The 12,563-nt window shown below is 36.6% G+C and overlaps 1 protein-coding gene across 1 annotated transcript; it reads right to left on the reverse strand.

Annotated features, from left to right (window-relative positions):
* Positions 1-254: 254 nt before the first annotated feature.
* Positions 255-10,135, reverse strand: LOC110720636. The gene is made up of 10 exons (XM_021899687.1): positions 9,526-10,135; positions 7,782-7,849; positions 7,453-7,523; positions 7,035-7,313; positions 2,788-2,951; positions 2,645-2,700; positions 2,493-2,545; positions 2,250-2,370; positions 1,796-1,893; positions 255-1,240 (listed from the first exon to the last, which is right to left on the reverse strand). Exons 1-10 carry the CDS (start codon positions 9,930-9,932, stop codon positions 1,169-1,171), a joined length of 1,389 nt encoding a protein of 462 aa, XP_021755379.1. The 5' UTR covers positions 9,933-10,135; the 3' UTR covers positions 255-1,168.
* Positions 10,136-12,563: the final 2,428 nt, after the last annotated feature.

Genomic DNA, 12,563 nt, shown 5'->3' on the forward strand with positions numbered 1-12,563 from the left:
GGTGAGGACAGAGGACCAACTAACCGAGCCACCGAGGACGGTCAATCTACTAAGTACTGACTACTAGAGGCTGGACTGGCTGAGTGGCTGGTGATGACTGAGGCAGCGTCGCAGCACATCAGCGAAGAACGGAAAGCCGACGGCGGTCGATCTACTGGAGTAATGGTCGAGTACTCGAGTGAAGATGGAGCAGTGCTTCTTCAGTTCTTCGTTTCATCCGTTCTAGCGTTCACATCCAGCGATTTTTTTTTTAATTTTTTTTTTAATTTTTTTTTTTTGAAAATGGGGGGACAAGTGTCCCCACTCGTCCCCTTCTAGCTCCGCCCCTGACTATTGGTTCCAAAGCTTCAGCCATTTGTAGATAAACAATCAACAAAAGGAAGTTGATAATTTCAGAAAAAAAAAAAGAAAAAAAAAAAGTTAGTTGATACATCATACTAGCAAGCCTGTCGCTTTGGAAGAATACAAAGAGCATAGAGCAATTTTATGCACAATTTGTTTCAAAAGCATCTTTCTCAACACTTTGCTGGTTCTTCTAGCTCCTGACTTAGGGAAATAAGAATATCTATCATATCAAAAAACGAAAATAAATCAAAGAAAGACCAGATAGTTCAAACAGTTTAACAGGTTAACACTCGCCTAGAAAGCACGAACCAGAGACATTCACTTTCAACTAAATGGAACAGCAGAGTCGATTGTTGATTTCATATGAATAGAAAGTAACGAGAGCAATGATCTCCATAACCAACACAGACACATTACAAAGTCGTCTATTCTGTCTGAGTCATCCTTGTATATCAACACCATCAGAAAATACATACCTTGATATATATTGAATACTTTCAGTAATATTGTCATTGGAGAGTACAGGGAAAAAAAAAAGCTCTTTTGTAGGAAAAATGAGAGCTCCTACATAACACAGAGGTCGCATTGACCATTGGCTGTGATAGATGAAAAAGGTAATAATTACAACGATCATATACTAATACGGAGTAACAGCGTTCTAAATTCCAAAAATGACATCTAACAGACGTACATGAGCAGAATTTTCGGTAAAATACAACATGTGCAGCTATATCTAGTCTAAGAAATGCAGAGTAAAGCATTATAAGTTTACAATTCAGACAAACCCATGGTACGCAAGATAAGGAGCGATTTATGATGGAGATTAAACCAGGAAGTTGTTGATCATATGGTAGATAACATCTGCACCATCAGAATTCAACCAATAGCTCTTCACCTATGTTTATCGAAGAAATACAACTATCAGTAGCCATTCCATTGTAAGATATATGAAAAAAGATGAATTAGTGAGCATTTTGCAGTCCGCTTCTAGGTATATGTTATTTATCCTGACTAGCCTTCAGTTTCTTATTTTTTAAAGCAACAATTACAGTTCCGGAGCACTGCCTCCAGGAAAACAAAAGAAGGAAAACATATCATAGGAGGTCAAGCTCAAACAAAACTTCACATATAACTTCTACAATCTATCTTGATAATAGGGTCCGCCAGGGGATATGGGATAAAGGAAAAACCCTCACCAGAATCCCAAGAGATTTGAAACCACATCTCACCCAAGACTTGTATAATTTCACCTTTACATACACTCTTTTACTTTATTCACCTTTTTGCATTCTCTCTTACTTTATTCTGCTCTATATTACACCCACTCACAATCTTCAATACGATTGTTTTCTTAACTTGCGCATCTACAATAACTGAGTAGAACATAAATACAACAGTACAAGGTAGCACACTGTGAGAATGCAGCACATGCATTTGGTTTGTCACTTGCCTGAATGGTATTATGTGCAATGTATCGCTGTCTGCTCTGATGGAAGCTAACATCTACACGTTCCCAAGGTACTTGGTTAAGACCTCTGATCATCTCCTCTACAAGGGGCCAGAAAAAAAAAAAAAAAAAAAAAAAAAAAAAAAAAAAAAAAAAAGAATAAGAAACTGATAAGAAAACGGAGCATACAGACCAAAGAAAGCTCGTTTTAACCAATGTGCCCTCAGTATTGATCCACATATAATAGAAAAGACTTGGAAATGATATTGCCCCCAGGTATGAGGAAGTTCAAGAATCAATAATGTACTTTTTTTATAGGAAAAGAATCAATAATGTCCTTGAAAATTATATGTATATGATGAGATATTTAATATTCCAATTTACAAAACAGAATTAACCAGTAGCTAGGATCTATCCAACACACAGCCGAATATCCAATTTGCAGGTAAAAACAGACCTTCATAGTCAAGTGACTGGTTATCAGCGTTTGAAGACACTTTATGGCGACCGTTATCCGGAGTGTCATGCTCAATGTAAACAATATGAGGGTACTTGTCATCGTTTGCGAGTAAATTAGACTATAACATGGAGGGAAAAAGTAAGTTTGATGATTACTATTTTTTTTTTTTTTTTTTTTTTGTCAAAGACTAAAGAATATTTTGGTAAAAGTGAAATATGATCAGGACAAAGAAACATCAACCTTAGGTAGTTCATGCTGCCTGCGGATTGAAGAGGTGCTCCACCCAACTACATCTGAACAAGCAGTCAGGAACAACAGAATATTGCATCCAATGGCTTATATAGCTCGCATAACAAAAGAAGGAAAAATCAAATTTTAACTACAAAGGATACGATCAAAGTTAACGTTAGCATAAGCAACACGCCGCTTGAAAGATCGTAAAGCAGAACTGTGAAGGTCCAAAAAATAACCAGATTATATTATGAAAAAGTCTATATTTACAAGTCAATTTTGAGATAACTAATGATATACCAACATGAATCTTAGTTCATATGAATCAGAAGCCATACGAACAAGAAGTGGAGGTTTGCCTTCTTCAGTATCAGTTAGAAAGAGATGCTTTCCAGACCTTCCAGCAATCAAGTGCGCAGTTTGTGAAGCTTGTTTCTCCAAGAAAAGGACGCCACAAAGGAAAGGTAACTGTGGTTAAAACAAGTTGTGGATGAGATTAAGGTTTTTAACTACACTCCAGATGGCTCTCAAAAAATGTTTAAAACAAATTGAGAAATGAATCAGCAAAGCTGGACACAGAGCCCTAGACTTAGATGGACGAGGTACAAAACTGGGTGGTTCAGAACACACTGAACCAGAATTGGACCAGTACCAGGCCTCAACAGACCCTTGAGGTGGAAGGTTGGGTATTTTATCCTTTTTTTTCCCAAGTCCTTCAATATTTTAAAAAGACAGTCCAATGAACCAGGCTGTGCCTAGGCTGATCCAGTGATCCAAGATTAAGCAATCCACTTAGAAGCTCCATGGATCAAGAACGAGTTGCCTTTGTGTTAGAAACTCTTGGATTTAGTCCATTTTCTCTCAAGCCCGAATTTGTTACTTTGCTCACTTGGGAGATCACTTGAAGCCCACAAAGGAGTACTATTTATGTGTGCATGGCCATTTGCTATTTTGGGCTATATAATTAAGTTTGCTTTATCGTTTATTTAGGTTGTAATAAGGCTTAGAGGAGTTACTAACTTCCTCTCTTTTTTAGCCATAAGTTTATGTGTGATTAAGAGTAAGTGTAACTCTTAATTGCTGATTTGTAACTGTCCATTTAAGTAGGTGTTACAAAGGAGTGAATTAAGAGAGTTTTATTTAGTTTTTGTAACCGTTGAATGTGGACGGTTTTAGGGAGATGTTAAGTTGTAACCTTTCAGTTGCCTTGCTGCCCATATTGCCTATAAATAGGGAGATAATAACAAGAGAATGACAGCTTTTGATTATTGATAAAAAAAAAAAACCGAGTGTTTTTAGCAGTTTGCTTTGAGTTTATTCTTGAGTTATAAGATTAGGGTGAACTTTGAGTGTGTCTTGAGTTCTTGCCTAAGATCCCAAAACTTTGAGTGTGTTCTTGAGTTTTGGTTATCTATCCCGTTTCGTGAGTTTTCTAGTGTAACTCGTAACCCGTTCTAAAAAGTTTGAATCCATCAACCTATATTCCAGGTGGGTGTATTTAGACTTACATCATCCGGGCAATATTCAGGATCTAGCCCTTAACCTAGAGTTTATGCCTAGACTAAGCCAGTTCAAGGTCACACCCGAAAAGGTAAACTTAGCTTGAAAACTAAACCAGCCTACTAGCTACCTCTATCATTCATAGTGATCTCCTACTAGCCATGCTACTTTGTCCTCCTCAAATTGACCCCATTTCTCCGGGAGATGCTGAAGAAAAGCTAGCATGGCTGCTCCCCATGCATAAGTGGCAGATGTAGTATCTGGATCACTCAGCACTTCAAAGAAGGGGACATACATACTTAGTCCATCAGTGAACGACATTATGAAGCACGGTTTAACGAGCATCAATAATGTCATCTTCCGCCTCTTCCAGTCAAACTCGTTGTTGAAGATAATCTTATATAATTTGGTTGGTGAAATAAGAGTGATCTCCTCATCTTCGAATATAGTAGCAAAATGCTTATTAGTGTATTGTTGGATAAGGACCGATTTGCCGTCAATGGGCAATTTAACTAAAAATAACACATCTTGTAGTGTTATTCCTAGTTTATGCCCATTAATGTCAAAGGTGCTGGAAGTGTGATTGTAATAGCCCAACACCTTTGACACAATAGATGACAAATTTTTGACCTTGGTCTATTTGACTGATTTTCCTTCAATTTTGTCATTAATGGGAAAATCAGTCAAATAGACTAAGGTTAAAAATTTGTCGTCTTTTGTGTCAAAGGTGTTGGGCTATTACAATCACACTTCCAACGCCTTTGACATTAATGGGCATAAACTAGGAATAACACTACAAGATGAGTTATTCCTAGTTAAATTGCCCATTGACGGCAAATCGGTGCTCATCCAACAATACAGTAATAAGCATTCTGCTACTGTATTCGAAGATGGGGAGATCACTCTTGTTTCACCAACCAAATTATATAAGATTATATACAACAAGGAGCTCGACTGGAAGAGGCAAAAGATGGCATTATTGATGCTCATTGTATGGTGCTTCATAATGTCGTCCACCGATGGGCTAAGTATGTATGCCCCCTTCTTTAAAGTGCTAAGTGATCCAAATACTAAATCTGCTACTTATGCATGGGGAACAGCCATGCTAGCTTTTCTACAGCATCACCTAGAGAAATGGGGTCAAACTGAACCAGCCTACTAGCCATGCTAGCAATACCCATTTTTGGAAATTTTGATTTTGCCGTATCCCGTCCCCGTCCCCAGACCCGTACCCGTTTTTGTCCCCGTATCCGTTTCCGTACAAAATATGTTCAACATTGGAGGTAAGAAACATAGAGCAAAAAGAAATTTCCATGAGATGAATTCAAAATTTCCTCCTATAATGTTCATAATTTCATATAACATGCGCAGGACAACATAGGCTAATATATCTCTCAACGTCTCAAGCACATCATAAAAGTCAAATCATCCAAGAGAATATGCTAGCAGGACTCCTAAATTGAATCATAATATGAATGTTCATGGGAGTTAAATGACTAAATCATGAACTTTGGTTGGCCTTGGTCTACATACTACGTTCAGACAAAGAAATGTGCCACATCTCACCCGATCAAGCCTCTCAGATTCAAATCAAGAAATGATAGTATCTCAAAAGGAGAATTCTGGAGCACAACACATACAAGGTCTTTATAAACATTACTCCATACAACAAACTTAATATGCAAATACTTCCTCTGTTTCTTTTTAGTTGACACGTTTATTTAGTCACGTTTGCCAATGCACAACTTCAACCATTAATATCTTTAATTACCGATAAACAAAAATCATATAAAGTTGATATTCTAAAAATATATATATCTTGACGAATCTAACAAGATCCCACACGACTATATTTTTCATTACGTATAAAGCACAAAACACGGTCAAAGGGGAGTGAGTGAATAGTGCTAAAGTCAAAACGTGTCAACTAAAAAAAATGGAGGTAGTATATACTAAGCAAATATGCTTGCCAACAGCTAGCCAACATCTTAGCATAGACTATGTATGACATTCTAAACTGAGTTCTGTTCAACCTTAGGCACAGAGCACCCAATAAAATAGGCATGGCATCCACCAAGTTTGACAAAGAAAAGGAAGAGTTAATCCAATGACAGTGTTGTAAAAATGACTAGACATCCTATATGAGTGGTGGAGCCAGCGTGGGACAACCATTTTTTTTTTTTTTTTAAGAAAAAAAAAATCATTCAAATAGATTATTTTGTGCATAATGATTTATACCAAATGAAATGGATCAGAGGTCAAAGTAGCACTTGTAGAGCCTCGTGAATGCGGGATCAATCCCCACGGGAGTTCATTTTATCTCTTATTTTTGAATAAGTACAGAATGATAAAATATAATTTTAAAACCCACGGGATTATTACAACAACCATTCATTGCTTTCATAGCTACTGACATGAGCTTATATACAAGAGATTAGAGTTCAATCCTTGATACTGCAATTTTACATTCTTTATTTTTATACCATGAACATGTCATTACCCCAAATTAAGGTTGTAAACTTGTAATAGGGCATTATGAAGCTATATAATTTAATGTTCTGACTTTTTCAATAATTCTTAATGTTCGGATTTTCCAAAAATTCTGAACCCATAATCAAATACTTTTATGGAGGAAGAGTTGGTATATAATGTAGGTTTTTTTGACTAAGTACTCCATATTTTGGTTTTTTTTGAGTTGTAGAACTTTAACTATTTATTTAAGTATCTATTTGTTCCAACATTTTTATCAGACTAAACGATGTCTATTTGTCCCCCCGGTTTGAAATTCCTGGCTCCGCCACATAATATGACTACTGCAAGACAGTATCAAGACAAAGATGGTCAAAAGTGTTGTTTAATGAGTTTTCAGAGTGCATTCCTGAACTATAAACTGAAAAGTAAGCTCGAGATAAACTAATATCAGGCTTGTTTTGTAGTCACAACTCACAAGCTCAATTAACATTCTAAATGGCTATTGAGGAATTCATATGAGAAATAACAGTACGCACAAGTTAAGAAGAAACATTATGCAAGTCTAGCTGAAGTACCTACCTGTCTGTGTCCTCGTGAACCCAGATGTGGAGTTGCAACAGTGATAAAATTCATGGGTTCCAGTCCAGCAATTCTACCTTGGCAGTCTTCCCCAACCTTTTCCACACTACAACTTAAAGTCTCATCTTCAAAGTAGTTTCCCTTTGCAACCAAAATGTTCGATGTTTCCTGAGGTTCATACAGCTTTCCAATAGCATGCCTTGCAACAAGACCCCCTAAAGAATGTGAAATAAATGAAATCTTCTGCAACCCAGGCCTGTGGCTGATAACAGTGGATACCTGCAGTTGTGCAAAGTATGAACATATCATCACTAAAGTCTCGTAAGGAGCAGAAAGCATAGGCTATTCACAAGGAAGACAAGGCAAATAATTACAGGTAACTTAGGCTATGAGGATGAAATAGCTATTACCCAAATACCTCATCAGCAAGACGTTCACCCATCAAATCAACACCATCAAATGTCAATGTAGCGGTGTTGCATTGACTACCTGCAGCAAACACGAATGTTAACTTTGGCAAATTTTTTTGGTGAATATAAAGAGAAAACTAGCTTCCTAACTAAAACTAATAAATAATAACTCTTTTTTATATGAATGGATGAAAGGCTGGTAAGTGGTAACAATTCATGTCTAAAAAAAGAAAAGCTTATAATAATTTCTGGATAGATCAGTAATAAGACTAGAGTAGGAAGCCTCCCTGAAAAGTAAAGTTTAAGTATGGAGCAGGAGGGACGAAATAGAACTCACAATGCACCATTACTTTGTCAGGGAGCTGCTTCACAAATTGATCAGCAGCAAATTTCCAGTCAGTGGCACTACATTATAAGTGTTCACAAGTCAAGTAAGTATGTGTAGCAAGTGTATAATTATACAGAGGGGCACCAAAAAATATATTATTAAGTACTATAGATTTCAGAATGGAGAAAATTAAAAAAATCAAGCTGCCAAAGCATGGTGAAACATTTCTTAAAAGTTTTAGCAGTACAAAACCATAACGATGAAACTGAACCACTTTATACAGATAGAGAACGGTGAGTTATAGGATTATAGGCATATAGAAGGGCAGAAAAACAAGGTATTAACAACTTCTATCTTTTGGCTAATTCAGCACTAAACGATAACGGGTGACAAGGCATGATGGAAGGTTCAATCTTCTCAGTTAATATCTTTTCTTTTTGTCATTTTGTGGGACAAGGAATAACAAATTGATACATATTTATCACTTAGTCAGTGGTTCAAGTACAAATTAAACCACTGTTGCCGATAAACACACAAATGATTTTGTATCTGTAATTTTACAAAAAGAAGCTATTTCCATAAAAGAGTGAACAAACCTTGCTAGCGAAGGCTGCAAAGCACATATAATATGTAAGAAAATAAACATGAACACTGCCCAATTGCTGACATCAGTTGAAAAAAATTGTCTGCTCATACATACTCCATATTACATAACATCAAACAAAAATATCTCATCCTATGTGTCAAATAACAGACCTAGAAGTTATTTCTTTAGTTCCCATAATTTCCTCATACATGTCAATCTGTCACCTACCTGGTCAACCAGATTACTTATAAAAATGCTTACTAAACTAGTTAAAGTGGCACTTGTTATCTCCCCTGCTTAAAATGACTGAACTGGACTCATTTCTTTTCATTTGTTTGGCCCTAATCCAATAAAAGGAGCCTTCTATTTCATTTTTCACAAGGTCTTTAAGAAAACGTATATCTAAATCACTCTCATCCCCACATTAACCCAATTTTTATAGAAATGACCAAAAAGGCATACCCATTCACCAATACTACATTTACTATCCTTCTTCACAATCACTCTCCCTCTTTCAATTTATTTTGCTAACTTCAAATCGATGGTCCATTTACCACATCATTCAAAATTTAAACAATGTAACACTACCAATAATTGTCTTATCGTCCAACATATGATTCTCTTGACTAAAAGCTTCAAAATCCTTTATCAAACATAATTTAATTAAGCACAATAGGGTAATTTGTCTCATAAAATTTCCACTAAGGATTGATATGCTTCCTCAAACCCTTTATCTTTAAAAATGAACTAGCACATTTTTAGCATTTGTAAATTTTGATTATCCTCAAATTCCTTATCATTTAAATCCAACTTCCTATCGGCATTGCCATCAAACAAGCATCCCTAGCGACTGTAACAAGATATACACATAACAAGTTCTTAGCTCTTTAAAACTTTCAACTAAAATTGGTTCTTCCACATGGTGCAAATTCTCAAACTCGAGTTTCGGAGTTAACCCACAAGTTCAATGATTCGGTTGAGTTACTTACTTAGTTACTAGTTACTACCCTCAAAAAACAATTACTACTATACTCTAACCCTCTAACATAATATGCAATCATGGATTAATCATCAACCTAGCAATATCATCTATCATATCATTACAAAAATCAATGAACATTATAAGAATTACAAAACGAATGTAAGAATAGGAGAGAGAGAGAGGACCTTCCAATAAGACCATTAACCATGACAACAAGATGCTTAGGAGAGAGCTTAGCCTCAACCATGGCAGAATCCACAACATCCTGCCCACCAGCAACAGACTCAGTCTCTGTCTTCTGCCCTAATTGCTGCAATTGCTTATCTTTCCTATTCCCAAAACACCCAATTCCCAATTTACTAAGAAACTCCATCATCAAAAAACTATCAGATTTTTCCTGTATACTACTACTACTGCTGCTTAAAAATTTGTGCTGAAAGAACCCTTTTTTCTGCTGAAATCTGCAAGAAATGGGTTTTAAAGCATAAAATTGAACTGGGTTTTTGCTGTTTTTAAGCTTACAATCAGATCTCCATGAAATGGGATTTGAGGGTTTGATCAAAAGTGCAGAACTTTGATGCAAGAATATCATGAGATACAGAAAATGGGAAAGTAAGAAGAAGGGCACATTTATTTAAAAAATAAATTAAAAATAAAATTGAGGAATACTGAAGAAGTGACAACTAGAAAGTGGTGGAAGAAGAGTGGAGTGTAGATGGTGGCACTGTAATGTGACAGCAACTTTTTTGTGTTAAGTTTCTTTGCTTGAACGATATGTATGATGATTAGTTAGTGTGAATATCAAGGTTACCAAAGATATTGTCATAACATTAGCATTTGAGTATTTTTTGACCAATTCTATTTTTAACACTAACGAATTAGATTCTCCTGTTAATAGAAAGAATTTGATTCTTTGATGACTTTGAGTTCCATATGATATACTTCATATAAAGTTGCTATTTTTAGTTTTGTTCGTTTCAATTAACAACAAGACGAATATAATAAAATATGAATGATTATCTATTAAGACTTGTAATAGAAGGCGATAATCTAGTAATGGTAAAATTAAGAGTCCTTTTCCTAAATAATGTTGGGAACTAATTCCAAAATACAGCCAATCTTTTTTTAATTCCCAAATTACCGTCCACGTCAGCTAACGGAAAGAAACCGATTTTTTTTTATCGGTCTAACAACAAACTGTTACTTGAAGTAGAGGTGTTCTGGGAATAAACCGCTACTTCAAGTAGCGGTTTGTCTCGAAACACCGCTAATTCAAGTAGCGGTTTTCGAATTGAAATTTTCTACTACTATTTCCTCCTTTTTCTCCTTCTTTCTTCCGTACAATCCTTAATTTTATACTCTCTTTCTCTCTCTCCTCCAAAACCTTTGTGAATTCCCCTCACTTTTTACACCCCTTTTCAATTTTCCCTCAAATTCATCAATTTTCCTGCATAATTGCAAAACCCCATTTGAAGAAATCAAGAAATTTGACATTTTTATCATCTGGATATTCGATTTATGGCGGAAAATCGAGTTTTTGGGTGATTATAAAGTGTGAATTTGTTGAAATTTAGCTTGAATTTGGAATGGTAGCAAGTGCAAACCCATCTGGGAATCAACACCACCAAGAACAATCCTCTTTCAATGGTGGTGGTCCCACTGCATCCACAAGTAATGGTAATTCGGGTCACGGTCATGATAAATCGGGTACGGGTTCTGCTATGAAGCACAATCTTGGGATTGCTACACATTGAAGTGGAGGTTCATCAATGGAGGTAAAATAATTTTTTTTTTTATTTACATAAAATGGAAAACCGCTACTTCAAGTAGCGGTTTCAATTTCATACACCGCTACTTGAAGTAGCGGTTTATTCCCAAAACACCGCTACTTCAAGTAGCGGTTTGTTGCTGAACCGATAAAAAAAAAAACCCTCGGTTTTTTCCTTTAGCTGACGTGGACGGTAATTTGGGAATTAAAAAAAGATTGGCTGTATTTTGGGAATTGCGTGTTTTCCCAACAATATTTAGGGAAAGGACTCTAAACTTAGTTCAAGGAATTTGGTCTCATTGGAATTTGATCCAAAACATCCTCATCAGCATGAAGAAACTACTCCAAAAGTCGAGCATTGAGAAATAAGTCATCATAGATAGAGAAACAAATAGAGCACTAGATTCGATAGCAGATGTAGAATATCTTGTAATTTCTTAAACTAGTGCGTGAATTGGACTTTGCTCCCGATTATACTTTGAATAATTCTTTTTTACATAACACTTAAAAAGACTTGTTATTTTATTTTTATTTTTTTATTGTGAATAAATTAGAATATAATGACAACAATAAAATATTGGAAAAATTGCCCAGAATAATCCCACTTTTGCCTCATCCGCCCAAAATAATCCCACCTTTCGATTATTTTTTAATAATTTGACCTTTGATATTAATCCGCTCAAAATGGTCTCAACCAGTCATGTAACTTGTTATAACAAGTTAATTAACACGTGTTAGCCTACGATTTGTAAAAAAAATAAAAATAACATAAAATAATAAATTTTTGTAAAGAACCACCACCACCAGACCAAGCCTTCCCCGCCGCCCTTGACTCACCTGCCCCGTGGTTCAGGCCACCTAGACCCCCAACCCCAGCGCTAGCGCCGGCGCTTGAACCCCTCCCCTAAACCACCAACCCGCCTCCCTCCCTCACAAAACCCAAGCAACGTTTAAATCACCACCGGCGAGCCATAAAATCATCTCCCCAGGCCACCATCGAAAACCCCATCTCCATCCGGATCCTGGCCCCCTCCCCTTCCCCCGTCCCGATTTCGACACCTCTCCCCTTCCCTAACCCGATCCCGACCTCACTCCCCTTACCCCGGATCAAGTTCGACCTCCCACACCGTCCACCGCCCAGATTTCGACCTCCCTCACCTTCCCCCACCCCGATTTCGGCCGCCCAGACCACCCACAATAGCGTGATGGTGACGCTGCGAGCTCCGATCTCACGGTTGTTGCTCTAATCTCACGGTTACTACTCCGATCTCACATGGTTGGGGCTAGGGAAGGGAGTTGCTAGGTGTCTACCAAATTTTATTTTATTTTTAAATTCAATTTTTATTTTAATTTAAAATTTTAGACAAATTATATGGTGACACGTGTCCTTTAAACCAAAAAAAAATACCTATTTATCAGATAACCGATCACTCAGGACCATTGGGAGCGGATTGG

The sequence above is a fragment of the Chenopodium quinoa genome, unplaced genomic scaffold (assembly GCF_001683475.1).
Source record: "Chenopodium quinoa cultivar QQ74 unplaced genomic scaffold, ASM168347v1, whole genome shotgun sequence".
Taxonomy (NCBI): Eukaryota; Viridiplantae; Streptophyta; class Magnoliopsida; order Caryophyllales; family Amaranthaceae; genus Chenopodium; species Chenopodium quinoa.